The 15,222-nt window shown below is 39.1% G+C and overlaps 1 protein-coding gene across 3 annotated transcripts in view; it reads right to left on the bottom strand.

The window, feature by feature from the left end:
• Positions 1–15,222, bottom strand: part of INPP4B (inositol polyphosphate-4-phosphatase type II B) — a 514,637-nt gene that overhangs the window by 64,965 nt on the left and 434,450 nt on the right. For all 3 annotated transcript variants that reach the window (XM_030563920.1, XM_030563921.1, XM_030563922.1), the window contains 2 exons: positions 11,279–11,419; positions 6,387–6,484 (listed from right to left, as the gene is read on the bottom strand). In XM_030563920.1, coding sequence (XP_030419780.1) covers positions 6,387–6,484; positions 11,279–11,419 — 239 coding nt within the window. The remainder of the gene's footprint in view (positions 1–6,386; positions 6,485–11,278; positions 11,420–15,222) is intronic.

Here is a 15,222-nt window from a genome sequence, read left to right as displayed (position 1 = left end):
TCCTTCAGACTTCTCAGTGAAGACTGAAACAAAGAAGTCATTAAGCATCTCTGCCATTTCCAAGTTTCCCGTTACTGTTTCCCACATATCATCCCACAGCATCCTGACATGGGTGTGGCTATTGCCCACATATCAAAGTGGCAATTTAAAACAGAGGCATGGCTTAATCTACATTTATGCTAGTAGCCTCTTAGGGAGAGTTCTGAACAATCATTCTCACCATAAATTGTTACCTTTGGGTATGTTTTATTAAGTTTACTTTTCAATAAGCATGCTACATTTTTATATCCTTCATATGTTCAGCTCTTCTGGGATATTGTAAAAGTGGTACTGTATTTTGGCTGAATCGGGAGGGTTATATAGAACTTTATTTGTATGCATTTTCAGTAGGAAACTATCCCAAAACAGTTCACTATTATGTATGATTTAATAGGAGCAGAGAGTCAAAGAGAATGAGAAATGAAGATGAATGCGCAAGTGAAAACTGTTTTCATCTGTAGTTTGAAAGAAGATGGAAAGTCAATGAAGCAAAGAGGTACAGAATAGCTGCTCCAGATGGCAAGAACTATGGAGGAAGAAGTTTGCTAACCAAAGGTGGTGAGAAAGCAGAGAGGCACAGAGAGGAGGCCAGATGAGCAGAGAGTGGGGACAAGAGAGAGACTAATAACGTGCGCTATAGTAACTACGTAGAAAAGTTTGTTCTTTTTCTTTTTAAAAAGAAGTTTGAAAGGAATCCAGAAATGAAAGAGCCATCAGCTTGGTAAAAATGTTTATGTCCAGTTATGAATTCCATTTGGTTTTAAGAATATTGCAACTGTCATTGTAAATTAGACTATCCACTTTGTAGCAGGAACTTGGCACACAGGAAGAAAACTCAGCCTGGAAAGGTCTGACAAATCAAGGGTCAATCAGTAGAGAATGGCTCTCACCTGCTTGAACAATGGGTTCCTGCCAGCAGAGCCTTTGCTTTTGAATGGGCTCTCACTTCACAGAAACCTGTTTCAGGGAAAAGGGGGTGAGCATGCCTTAGCATGCCATGTGGACACTGCTACAGTGCAGCGAAAGCCCTAGAGTGCAGCTGAGCACTTACACCTTAAAGCATACTAAGCTAAAGCTCACAAAGTGTGCATTTAGGCACCAGGATTTGGGAGGGCGGCATTGCCCTCGGCAGCAATTCGGTGGTGGGGGGTCCTTCCGCGCTCCAGGTCTTTGGCGGCAATTCTGCGGCGGGTCCTTCACTCGCTCCAGGACCCGCCGCTGAAGTGCCCCGAAGACCGGGAGCGCGAAAGGACCCCCCTCGCCACCGAATTGCCGCCAACAGGGAGTGCGGAAGGACCCCTGCCTAGGGCGCCAAAAACCCTGGTGCCGCTCCTGAGTAAAAGTGCTCATACAGGGAGTAACTGCAGTGTAGCTAATGTGCTGTAAATTCACACCTTATCTTGCTGCACACTAACTTCCCTTTATAGACAAGCCTCAAGTCAAGAGAGCAGAGCGGGTGGATGGAGATGAGCTATTAAAGATGTCGAATGATATATATACAGATGAGTATCAGCATTATGGTACACATAGTTAAAAGGTGGAGAGAAAATAACAGAGAAGGAAGAAGGTAAATAAAAAAGACCAGAAGAACAAGAACAAAACATTATGAATCTCCATAGAGCAAGGGCTCTTGGCTCACCAGAAATGGAGAAACCGCAATAAGACAAGTACATAAGCAGACATGTGCAGTGAGGCTAGATAAGATTAGTTCTTCAAGGGAACCAGAGATGCCTGCATAGATTTGGAGGTGATCCAGGAAGATGGAGTGGCACAGTGTCAATTACTATGATAAGATCAAGGAGACTGAAAAAGACAGCTGCAACAGTAAAAACGAGGTGAAAGGAGGAAGACACATGGGAGAACAGTTACAAGTTATTACCAGAATGAATCCCAGAATGAAACAGATGACAGTAGCATTTTATAAATAATAGATGGAGTAGAGGTAGATTTGGAGGGATTGTTGACATCGGTAAAGGAAGAAAAAGTTGTTGACCGTGATAGAATATGCATGGAAGATAGGAATCAGGGGAGTAACGGTTGGTGTGAGATAACCATTGCACATTATGCACATCACAGGGTAGCCCAGAATAATACTGCAAGAGCTCCAATCTTTAATAAGTAATGTAAGACTTTCCAGAAAACTTTCCAGAGCATAAGTCTCTGTTGTGGAGATTAATAACTGTAAGACCAGAAAACAGAGAAAAAAATTCCATCCCTTTTAAATTACTAACCTGGCGTATAAACAAACACTCAGAGTCAGCCTCACAGGTGGGTACCCAGGTGATGAAAACTCAGGGGCTGCAATTTGCATGAAAATTTTTCTTTTAGTTATTTAGGTCCAATGAAGGTAGTAGATGATCTGCACGCTCACACACATACACACTAATCTGAAGGACTACTTAATAGAAATTAGGAGTTATGGTGTTGGAGGTAAAGTCACTCCATGCAGCCACTTGAAAAGCTGAGTTTCTCAGCCTGTCACCTATTTAGATTATTGCTGCATGCAAGTAGTGAGTAAATTCATCAGCAAACTCTTCAGCTAATGCAACAATTCTGGCAGCTTCAGGCAAGAGAGGCTCTCTTGCATAGTACTTATTTGCAGATTAAAGACATGTCTATTTCAAACACCAAAGTCAGAAAGCAGCAGCAAAAGAAGAAAATAATTTTCTGATAAGCTCTCAAGGTGAAAAAAAAAGACTAACCTGAACCCCACTAATTCCAGTGGCTGTTAAAGATTCTGGCAAGAAAAAATCTACTAGCCTATGCAGAGTATAATTACGTTGTGAATGCAAAGTGTGCACTTGATAACATTCGTCACATGAACCCACAAAGCTCTGACTCAAACCTGTCAAAAAACAGTGAGAAAATAACCATAAGCAGCAGTAATGATGGTGGTGAAAACTGCTGCTAAGCACTGAAAGTCACCAGTTGTGAATAACTTTCATTTAAAAAAAATAAACCAGCTTGTCTGTCTGTTTATATTGCTGTTGTCATCTCATCATAAGTGAGATAGAAGAATATATTAGCTAGTTATAAAATAGCAGATATTATACAAAAATAACTGTATACTGCTGGGAAGTTCAGATTGAACATATTAGTCAAACTGCATAGGATTATTAGTGTACTTTCTGTTCAGTATCATGACCTCTACAGAAGAAATAAATGGTGGTGTCATGTAGTATGAAGGTTTATTGGCATGAATTTGGGATGTCTCTAGTACTCCTGAATAGCAAATATCAGAGGGGCAGCCATGTTAGTCTGGATCTGTAAAAGCAGCAAAAAGTCCTGTGGCACCTTATAGACTAACAGACATATACATTGGAGCATGAGCTTTCGTGGGTGAATACTCACTTCGTCGGATGCATGAATAGCAAAGGCCCTTTAAGTTATGCTAATCAACCCAAACGTAACAATTTACATTTATTCTATTATGGTAGCACTCACGACGTGCTAAGCATGGTCCACATATGCAGGAAGACACAATCCCAGTCCTGAAGAGATCACAGACTAAAAGATAAGCAATAGACCAAGATATTAAATATATTATCACCTAAAAATCCCTACCGACTACCTTTCTGACTAGCCATAGTTAAGTGAGCAATTTCATTTTGGCATCATGGTAGAAGTGAGTCTTGAGAGATTTGAAGCAGGAGATGGTAGTGGCCACATCAGGCAGTATGTTCCATGTCTAAGGGATGGGATAAAGGAAAACATGTAGAGAGTTGTAGGAGAGGCAAGAAGTGGTGTTGTGATGGAGCTTGACTCCCTGCCCTCTAACTAAGATACTATTAAGAGTATGCTCATTCTTTCAGACCCCATTCTCATGGCCTTCCAAGCCTATAAACGTTAGTCCTTAATTCCTGTGTTGAATTCTTCTCAAGTGCCTGGCAATATGGGCCTTAGGAAGTTTCAACCCACTCCCTATTGGATTTCTAGGTCTGTTTCGTAGGTGTATCTTTGTCAGACTTGTGCTGAGAAGCCTCTGTAAGGTAGTTCCCAGCCTCTTTGGTTGCCACCACTTCTGCCTGAGCTTTGGCCTTTTTTTCCAGGCTGTTGCAAGTCAATTAATTAGCCATAGAGGGGGGATAATTGCTCTGTCATTAGCCTTTTTTGTGTCTGTTGAAGCATAGGGTTCATATACACCATCACAGACATGTGTAGGCTTGGAGAGCATAGGGCAATGTGACAAGAGATGTGAGCAGATAAGTAGAGGTAAGCAGATACGTGAAGGCCCTTGAAGATGACGACAAGAAACTTGAACTTTAATGTGGTGAAAAAGTGATAAAACCTTTATATCATATCACATCATAATGTGTTCCAACTGTCTCCCTTTTCAGAAAAAAAGATGTTTTTAAAGAGACAGAGTTGTAAAAACATGGTTTTGGTACTATTTACTATATCCTTTAATGGAAAGGCAGAACATTTTAGTACTGACAACTGTACAGGCTTAGAGAGGAAAAGCACAAAAAATAACTTTGTTTAGATTGCAAGCTTCTTGGGGACTGACTCTTATGATTATCTGTTTACCATATTGCTCTGCAATTTATCACATGAATATCACCACGGCATATGTGGTATAAATATACATATTAATAATAGTGTATATATATATATCGCTTAGAAGTTGCTTTTGTTCAGTGGTAATCAAATGAAACAGAAGTCTTCTACACTCAATGCATGGACAAATAATATAAAACAACATAATGAATTAGTTCTGTGTCCAGAAAGAATAATAAACTCTCCAAATCCTACCATGTTCCCTACAGAACTGACACCTACCATCATCTCACCCCGATACTCACCCTGCCTCCTAGAAAAAAAGCCAGAGAATACTTCAGCCTTGCAGATTGACTTGAAGGTCAACAGAATAAAATTGACTAACCAGGGCAGAAAGCAAATTCCACTATTCGATGACTCTTCATTGAAATCCCCTTGCTTTCAGCCCTTGGCAGTGAAACCATGTGGGAGTTATACCACCTGCTTCTGACAATCCCAAATGCAGTAAGAGGCAATTTTGGAGTAACTGGGACCCAACCCATTGTATGCCCTATATGTTAAAAATAACATCTTAAATTACTCTGGGACACAAAATAGAAGCAGATCACAGAATAAAGGTGTTATATGCTTCCTGCAATAAATATTTATTAGCTCAGAGGCTGCTGTAGTCAGCAGCAGAAATTTATGAGGAATAGACACATCATAACAACAATACACACTTATACTTTTCATCTATAGATCTCAAAGCCCTTTACAAAGGTGGATAAACGTGGCCATCCACATTTTACAGATGGAAAAAGTGAGACACAGAGATGGTAAGTGACCTGACCAATCTTGAGATGACAAAAAGTATGGATTATCATGATAAAGTCTGCATCACAAAGAAAAAGAAAAAGCCACACATAAATGACAGATCCTAAATCAAGCCCTGATCCTTGTAACCTAAATCACACTAGATGAGTCAGATGAAATGGAAACCTATTTTAAGATTACATAGACACAAGAAAGAAAAAAAAATATTGAGGATGGTTCAAGTGTCTGAAAGTAATGTTTTGAAATTGAGCAAAGAAAAATGTAGGGTGAATATCACTAAAAAAAACCCCAATCTCATAATGGTGAGATCTTTAGATTGTGGAATAACTTCCCAAGGATGTGGTAGAAGCTCCATTGCTGAAGTTATTTAAAAGTAGATACATTAGACAAAGCACTTGAGAACATAACCCTGCTTTGGCAGGATTAGATGACCTAATGGGTCTTTTCAGTGTTTGAGTTCAACAATTGAAGTAATAAAACAGTATTCTATTTACATAAAGGGGCTAATCCAATGTCCACTGAAGTCAATGAAACTCTTTCCATTGACTTGATTGGACAGTACAATGGGATCCATTGATAGGGTCCACAGCTGCAATTCAGTCATTAGTTTTGTACATCTAGTGAAGTATTCAGAAATGAATAAAAAGTTAAGTGAATAACTGGAGCTAATTGACTCAAACTTCTGACAGGTATCTGTGCATGAATATCATAGGATACCTCTACTTATGTTACTATAAATATTATGTTGTTAAATATGCAAAACATGATAATTTACTCCATTGTTACTGTTTCACCTTTCTACTATGACCTGGATCCTGCAACTTGTGCTATGCGAATGGACCCCTATTGACTTCAATGGTGCCCCATGTAGTCACTGGGGTCCACCTACTTACAGTAAGTTGCAGGATTGAGGTCTAAACGTAAAGAAGCTGCATACTAACACTTTTAAAGTTTCAGCATTACAATTTGCCGTGGTCTATCACCTGTAATTCTTATTAAAATCAGTTTGAATGCTACTTTATTAATTTTATACTTACAATCAGGAGGCATTTTTTCAGTAAACAATTTGTAATATTCTTTAAGAAGTTCAAAATTTTCCTGGTTAACACTTTCTTGCAAAGTGGTATCTCCAAACCTAAAACAGCAAAAGACAATGTTGGAAATAAAAATAAAACAAATTCTATAAACAACAAACACCCCACTTCACTCCCTTCTCTAAAACCAAGAAACAAAAACAAAACACATACCTAACTCAGCCTCAGCTATGGCTTATTATGCAAATAGAGAATTGTTTTTCCTCTAATATTTGTTTTAATAGATTTATACAACAGAAAATAACTAAACTCAAATACACATTACACCATTAACAAATACTAGTTTAAACCACTCCTGAACATCCTTCCAAAAAACACAAGCTAACAGACAAAAATCCCTGCTTACTTTCATCTCATGACTATTCATTAAGTCTCAAATCCTGCTTCCCTGTAGACAGCCAGAGTAAATGGTCTTTGTGCCAGGATTTGCTGTGGAAGTCTGAATGCCAGCTTGCTTTTATAGACATCACCAACTTTTACATCTCATTCACTTTTGATGCTTATAATGCCTTTGCTTCAGCGGAAGTCAGCAGCTGAAACTGAACTCAGGCAAGATGGAGGTGATGTCAGCAGGAAAAAATTTTGAACACCTAACCACTACCATTGCAGCACCCTCTGCTGTGATTATCTGCTGCAAATAATCAAGGTTCATATCCTTGGATCCTTCTGGACTCCTCTTCTTTCTCCTGAACAGTTAGATTCAGCTTTCAGGGATTCCTTCTGCACCAGCAACTAGCCAGTAAGCTATGTCTTTTGCTGTTATAGCGGCCCAACCATTGTGACCCACACCTTTGTGACCTCCAGTCCAGATTAGTGTGACTGCATTTAGGTGAAGCTAAAGTGCGCACACTTTAAAAAGGGTTCAGTTGTTCTACTATGCTGCAGCTCATTTTTTTGAGCAACAGAGGTTGCTGGGAAGGTATCACCCAAATGCTCACTAATCTGGCTCCTCACAGGACACTCAGTCAACTTCAGGATGTCTGTTCTCATCTCTAAGGCTCTTCATGGCATTGGCCCAAGCTACCTAAGAGAATTCTCTCTAAGACTATGATTTTCCATGACAATTATGTTTCACAGAAGCTACTGTCCACAACTCTAGGGTGAAATGCTGAGAGTGAAGATAGTGTTCTTGACAGCAGGCTCAAAACTGTGGAACACTCTTTTTGAGAGCTGAAACTAGCTTCAGAGATCACTGCCTCCAGAGTGACATGTAACCTCACTTCTTCAAGTCCAGATTTCCCATAACACCAAAGCAAAAAGGAAAAGACAACAGAAGAACAAGGGAGGGGCAATGAGAGCAGGCAGGACATGGAAAGGGGAGACAGGGAGATGAAGAAGTGGAAGAAAAGAAAGAAAAAATTCCAGTGATCCACCAGGAAGAAGAGAAAAACCAGAAGGTCTTTATTGTGTTGTGACAGTCTGCAGAAGGTGCTCAAGAATTATAGTGATAAATGTGATACAAAGATCCTGTTACGAGAGACCTTGACTTGACATAATCCACAGCTATCTTGTGCTTAGCCACCATAAGCTGGAAGCAAGGGATCCATGTAGTGAGAAAGAATTTGGCCTTGCTTAGGCAGACAAAAACAGACGCAGTGTTACTCACAAGGATAGCTGATCTTAGTCTGGGTGCCTGTGTCTGTATGTTTCTTGCCAGAGTTGCTTTACTGATAAGTAGAAATTATCAGTTCTTTGCTGTTGCTAGGGAAACCATCAGCCAATTATAACTTATTTGGAGTTATGCTCTGTTTTGAATTACTTATAAAAATATTAGATAGAAAGTGTATTTTGGAAAAGTTTGGATTTTCTATGAGCAAGACAACACTGACAATCTCCACAGCAGCTAGGAGGAAGGCTAGCCACTGGAAACCTGCCGCTGTCACTTGACACCGCTTCAGACTTTGGGTAACTATATTTGGGTAACTACAGTATTGCTAATTTTGAAGTGTTCTTTGTATTCAATAAAAAACATGGATTTTTGGGTAAAAGCACTCTTGTGTAAAACAATCATTTATCAGACGGAGGTGCTGTGTCCCCTCACTGATTTATCTCCTGACACTGCTGGAAAACAGAGACTAGTTACCATAGCTCTGAGTTCAGATAACCCCAGATAACCCTCCAGATAAGTAAATAATGTCACATGGTTGTTTCACAGCCATTGTTGCATCCACTGGCTGCAGTAGCTTCAGCCAATACTGTGCCCTATTTAATCTATTTATCACAGAAATATTTCTGAAGTGTACATCACCACAATATTTAGGTGCTGTCAAAGAGAGGGGGGTAATCTTACATAGGTAGTTTGGCTAGCCTAGCTACACTGTCATGCATAAATTACCATGCCATCACCCTTCCTCTCCACCTTTGCACTGTCCACTTCTGTCCCAGTTGAACTGTACTAGGGAAGGTGCGTGTGTGAATGCAGAAGCACATGCAAAATTTGGGTCAAGATTCTTTAGCTGTTGTGTGATACAGTGTGGGGAAAAAGATGATCTATGTATATAACTCCTAAACGTAATCCTGTATTTTAACACTCTGTCATGATTTCTGTATGTTATATGCATGATTTCTTATAATGCAACCAAAGTAGATATTAACTATATCTCCTCTTCTCTTGAAGCTTGCCTATTATTTTCTCAGTGTCTCAGTATTACTCTTAATCAAATATATTCCCAGCTATGGCTCACTGAAACTGGAGATGTTCAGTTCTATTGAAATAACATTTACTAGTAGACCATTAATAATCAAAAGATGATTTCTATTGTTATTAACGTTTCCTGTTATGATTATTTCTCCCCCCTCAATACTTATAGATAAACTTTTACTGAATAACACATTCAGTGTTTCCAATCTTAATTACATATCTCTAGTATATATGTGAATCTCTAAAATTCAAGGGAGTCCAGTGAAGTCAGATAATATTGTGAACTCCAAATTTTATGTTCATACCTGAAATGGCAGAATAGTTATTTCTCCATAGATTAATCCAATTTGATTTGCTTGACAGACATGTTTTCTTAATTTTTCATTTTTATTATATGATTATCTTTTGTATATGCATACAGAAAAGAGAAGTGTATTGGTCACTGTGGACAACAGCACCATCCTCCCTGTCACTCAGGCCCATAATCTGGGCATCATCTTCAACTCAGCCCTCTCTCTAAATCCTCTCATCCAGGCTGTACCTAAATCTTGCTGATTCTTTCTGTTTAACACCTCTAAAATCTGGCCTTTCATATCCATCCACATAGCTAAAACTCTTCCACGCTCTCATATCACATCTCGATTACTGCAATACCCTTGTCTCTGGCCTTGTCAAATACGATCTTGCCCGGCTCATATCCATTCCGAATGCTGCTGCAAATGTAATTTTCTGAGGCTGTCACTCTGACCATGTCACCTCTTTCTTTGCCTCCCTCCACTGGTTTCCCTTTTTCTACTGCATCAAACATAAGCTACTTGTCTTCACTTTTAAGGCTGTTAACAGCCTATTCCCAACCTACCTATCATCTCTCATTCACTTCTGAGATGTCAACTCCTGCCTCTGATTGGCCCATGCCAGCCTCCATCACCAACTTGTTAAACTTCTCAAACAAGTCCCTTCATGCCTTTTCTCACGTTGCCCCTCACACTTGGGAGGCTGCTCCCCATAAACATCCACAATGCTACCTCATTATTTTCCTTCTAATCCTTAAATCTCTTCTTTGCCTTGATGCCTATACAAAATTTGACAAAGATTAGGCCACTGGTATCTTATTGTTTCCTTGTATTCCCTTATCTATTCACCCATCTGTCATCTCGTCTTATCATCAGCCCCTCCTGCTGCTGAAGTTACACTTTATTTTTAGCATGCCCACTCAGTCAAAGCTAGCGCGGGTATGTCTCCTACTCCCAGTGCAGACATAACCTTATATTGTAAACTCTTTGGGGCATGGTCCATCTTTTGTTTTGTGTTTGTACAGCACATTGGAATCCTTGTCCATGACTAGAGTACTACGCACAATGATAATACAAATAATATGTAAAAATATGTTTTGTCTAATTGCACAGTGCACCTAGTAATACTAGCAGCTTGTAACTCTGGAGGCTCTTCTTTGAAGCCACATATACTATTTAACATTTCCCAGAGCTGTCCTTCACCTAGGAAGCAGGTGAATAGTTTGGTGAATCTTTGACAGGAACTGTACTATAGGCTGACTAACTTGATATATAGAACTGTCTTGAGGCTGTAGCTAGGCTAGGCTGTGCAAGCATATTTATACATTAAAAGTTTAAGAAAATATAACACCACCATTCATGCCATTATAAGACTATTAATAACATAATCCATTACTACTTTATTATCTATTACCTCTATTCATGAGCCCCATACTATCTATTTACAAAATGTGAGGAAAGTATGCATCTCCCAATGCCTGTTACCTGCCCAACATTTCAGCTTCACATGCTATGATAACAAATTACGTGGTTTTAGGATTTTCCAAGAGATATTTCAAAGGGCCAATATCTGCTCTTTGAGAACACATAGCTCTAATTCACACTGACAGAAGCAAAGTGTGTGCATTAAAGAACAAATCAGGCTTTAACTGTAGGAAATAGATTGATATACTTATTACATATCTTTTCCTGACTTTTTGCACTGTTTGTTTTAGTACATACCATCCGATTATCTCCCTTAATGTGATTTATTTTTCTGATATGTACCAAAACAATCTGAATTGGCCCAAGGGCAAGTAATAAGCAAGATTCCTATGTAATCCTGTGAGAGATCATCTGGACTAGCACAACATCCAGAAGCAGAAACTAAGACACGTATTTTTCTAAAGGTGCTGCCTTACCTCTCTGCAAGTGTTTGCTGTTCATTGATTCCAACATTAAAGAGGACTGGGTACACATGCAGCTGCTTTCCTTCTTTGATCTCTTGAGGCAGCAACTCAAACATCTTTGCTGAAAGCTTGACCTCTATTACATAATGTTCACTAGGAAAATAAAAGGAAGCATAAGAGATGAGAATATCTAGCTGTTCAGTCTAAACTATCATCCTCGTAGGTCCCACAGCAAAGAATGTTTACACTTAGAAATCAACGTTTTTCCCTCCTGTTAATTGTGTTAAACCTTCATTTTTATTTATTTCTGTTTTGAAACTATTGCAAATCTATAAGGAAATAGGGTCAGTAATATAATTATACACTAGGTTTTGATAATGACTTCTTCACTGAAGTGGGAAAAAAAGGAATAAAAAAAGTGAGGGCAGTAGAAAAATTAAGAAAAGCCTTTTGTCTCATTGTCACTTGATATAGAAATATGAATGAAGGCACTTCAAATCTTAAAATGCTGTATGCTGAGCTACACCACCATTTTTGTTTGGTTTTCTCTTGAATTGACCTGAAGTACACTCTAATACCATTTGCATAATTTCTTGTACCCAGTGAAAACCCTGGGTGAAATCCTGGCCCCACTGCAGTCAATGGCAAAATTTGCATTGAGCTCAATGGGCCAGGACTTCACTCCTTGGCTAGAAAGCATCCTCTGAAGCAAAAGTGGCACTATGAATATACAGTTTAAAAGTACAGGATGGTTCATTACACAAATATGAATTCTGGTGTTTTAGAAGTGACATGATGTGACAGTTTGGGTGTTATATCCTTGTCCCCCGTCTGATTTTGTGAAAACCATGATTCAGCCTCTATTTTGAGTATAACCTTGATTGTGTCTTTCCTTGTACACTGTAACCATCATGCTCGATTGCCTCATCATCTTGTTGAAGTAGGGCTTGTGCCTAGAATCTGACTCTGAATGAGAAAGACAACAAAGGTGCCTCTTCCCTCTGAGAACAATGAGTTTGATAAACAGAGGGACTAAGTTAAAGGAAGCTGGTTCTCTCAGTTTCTCTCCAGAGGGCTGGGACTTTAATTACTCAATGAAGGCTCTCAAGCCAGCCAGAGGGGACTGAAACCAAACGCTGCCAGGAAGCAGAGAGCATGTCAAGAGGAAGAAGGCAAGAAGGCACTTACCCACCTCACACAGGGACAGAGCTTAAGGACTCTCAGAAAGGGTTAGCCTAGACTCATTGGAGAGAGCATACACACGTTTGTTGTTTTTTCATAGCTCTTATACCCTTGTACTGTTTAAGAGTAATGTGTGGGTGTGTTTAAGAATTTCTTTTGTAAAGCTTCTGTGTTCCTTACGTGTCATGCGGTCTCAGAAGAGTTAAACTATAATCTGGCATGCCCACATGGGTGGAGCTCTGGAGAGAGTGTGCATAAGCTATGGGGGAAACTTTGAAGGGATCTTGGAAGTCTGGGCAGCTGGACCATGGTACTCCACCATCCAATGGGCTGTCAGACAGGGAATCTACACTCTAGGAGTGTGTCTGAGAGGCCAAAGCTAGAGAGACTGTCCAGACCTGGTGTGCTTGGAAGCATGCAGGATCCGAAGGTCGGGTCCAATAAAGCAGACTGGTGACTACACACAGGAGGGACTCAGCCAGGGGTGTGATACATGCCATAGCTCAGTTAGCACTAGTGCAAATCTGGTACTGTTAAGCAGCAAATGCTCTATAAAGTAGGCACTCTCATGAGCAGTATCATTAGCTGTGGACTAGTTATGCAAGTCTCCAAGCCCCAGATAAGACTAATTTATGTTTTCTGTATTTAATTCCCTAGTTTAAAGTAGTACAGAGTTTATGAGGTTTCTGCTTGCACAGAAACTCTTTTCAGATGACCTCTGCATAATGCCACTCGTCCCAGGCCTGTGGGTTGGAATTCCTAATTGCTGAATCTTGACTGTCAAATGCTATTGTACTACTAATCTGGTATGATGGTATTCTTGCATGAGATTGAAAAGAAATGTTGATTTGGTCTAATTTTAAAAATATGTGCTGCTAAACACCAAGTCCAGAGGACCATCATAATCACTGCATTTCACATCCAAGAATCACTATGTCTTTAGGCTATAAAATCATTGTAAGATGTTGCCTTTAGATATGACAAATTGAAAACAGTGGTGTTGTACATGAGGTGATTTTTGTTTTTGTTTTTTGTGTGCTTGGGACAGAATCTCCACAGTGGTACCATCTTGTGTGACTTTTTCAATTGATATTAAATTGCACAATGACAAAAGCTGCCTTTCAAATTATCTTGATAAATACTACTGAGCTGGGATAATAGGATATCTTCATGGCCCAAGAGCAACACTGAAGTCAGGCAAGAAGATAACAATCATTGTAATCCAAAGCACTAATTTACTATTGCGTTACTGGTTTGATTTAAATAAGGTATAGTAACAAAACAAATTTTTTTTTGCCATGTAATTTATTTTTCTTTGATGGCTGGATTCCATGTAGACAGGCTTAGTGGATTTGATTTGAGTTATACAACTACATTTCCCAGCGAATGGAAGGCTTAGCATAAAAATTAAAGCACAATTTTGGCTAGAGAACAAGTGTCTATAAACTGGCCATCAATAAATTTAGCTTTGAAATTAGGTTTCTAACCATCAGAGGAATGACGTTCTGGAACAGCCTTCCATAGGTTGTTTGCCCCTACTATTCCTAACTAGTTTTAAGATAGAGCTTGATAAATTTATGTACGGCATTATGTGCAGGGTTGCCTGTGATAGCAGGGGACTAGATTTAATGACCCAAGAGGTCACTTCCAGTCCTGTGTTCCTAAAAATCATTACAAAATTTTAGCATTTAATACTGTCTCTTGCAACAGAAAAACTAGGTTATTTAAGAGAATAACAATAAATCACAACAGCACATTTAGGTATTAATGATTTAAATTTTGGGATTATCTACTTAAACTTTACTTGCCTTGCAACTTAACCATGCAGCGATGGTAAAAAACATTAGTTGAAAGTTTATATAATAAACTATCCTGTCATGCCTCAAAGTTCATGGAAACAATAAAAAAAAATGCTAAGGAATTTTTAAAAATACTACTTTTTTTTTTTACTACTTTTGTTTATAATAACCCTTTAAGCATGTGAAACTGAACATTGTTTACTGAAAGATGTTTTGGGGCTGCAGCACACATTAGAGCTGTGACGTTTGGACTGACTTATTTTCATACATAAAATTGAGGACCTAAGCATTTCGCTGCAAAGCAAATTACAGATAATACTCTGACTTTGGAAGCTTTATAACAAAAAGAGGCAAATGAATTTTCTGTCTAGCAGCTCTCCATTTTCCCTGCAAATTTCATTTTAGAGACCTCTATTACATAAGATCAACTAAAAAAAAGACAGAAGTTAGTCAGAAAAATTCTGATCAGACAGTGATCAGAAAACTGGTAGGTTTTGACCCTACTTTTGCTCTTTACATTTAACCTCCTGTGCCCCTGATCGGTACCGTGTCATCACATCTCTAACAGGAATGGGGCTCAGCAGAGGTAAAGCTTCCTTTTAATAAACTGATACCACCAATTTCATTCAGTGACTCACCCACCAGTAAGTATAGTATAGTCATGATAGTCAGTAAGTCCTCTTCCTGGCAACTATCTGTTCTGCCAATCCATAATGCCTCAGGCATCTTTAAGCCCATGTCTATTTCAAAACCTGGACCTCCTAGCATGACAGTTCAATCAGCTGCAGTAATGGCACCAAGCAGTGGCTGTTGGATTTTTCAAGACTTTTGATGGGAATATTTACAAAGAATATATTTCTTCCGTTCAGGGTCTACTTTTTCTTAATTATTCCTGATGTTTTCCCATCATGCTCTGACCTTCCTGGATAGTTATTTCAATCCCTTTTCGGAAAGTGCACAGCACAAGAATGAATT

The sequence above is a fragment of the Gopherus evgoodei genome, chromosome 5 (assembly GCF_007399415.2).
Source record: "Gopherus evgoodei ecotype Sinaloan lineage chromosome 5, rGopEvg1_v1.p, whole genome shotgun sequence".
Taxonomy (NCBI): Eukaryota; Metazoa; Chordata; order Testudines; family Testudinidae; genus Gopherus; species Gopherus evgoodei.
Note: the sequence above shows the minus strand (reverse complement) of the source record. Positions and strands in the feature narration are given on the sequence as shown.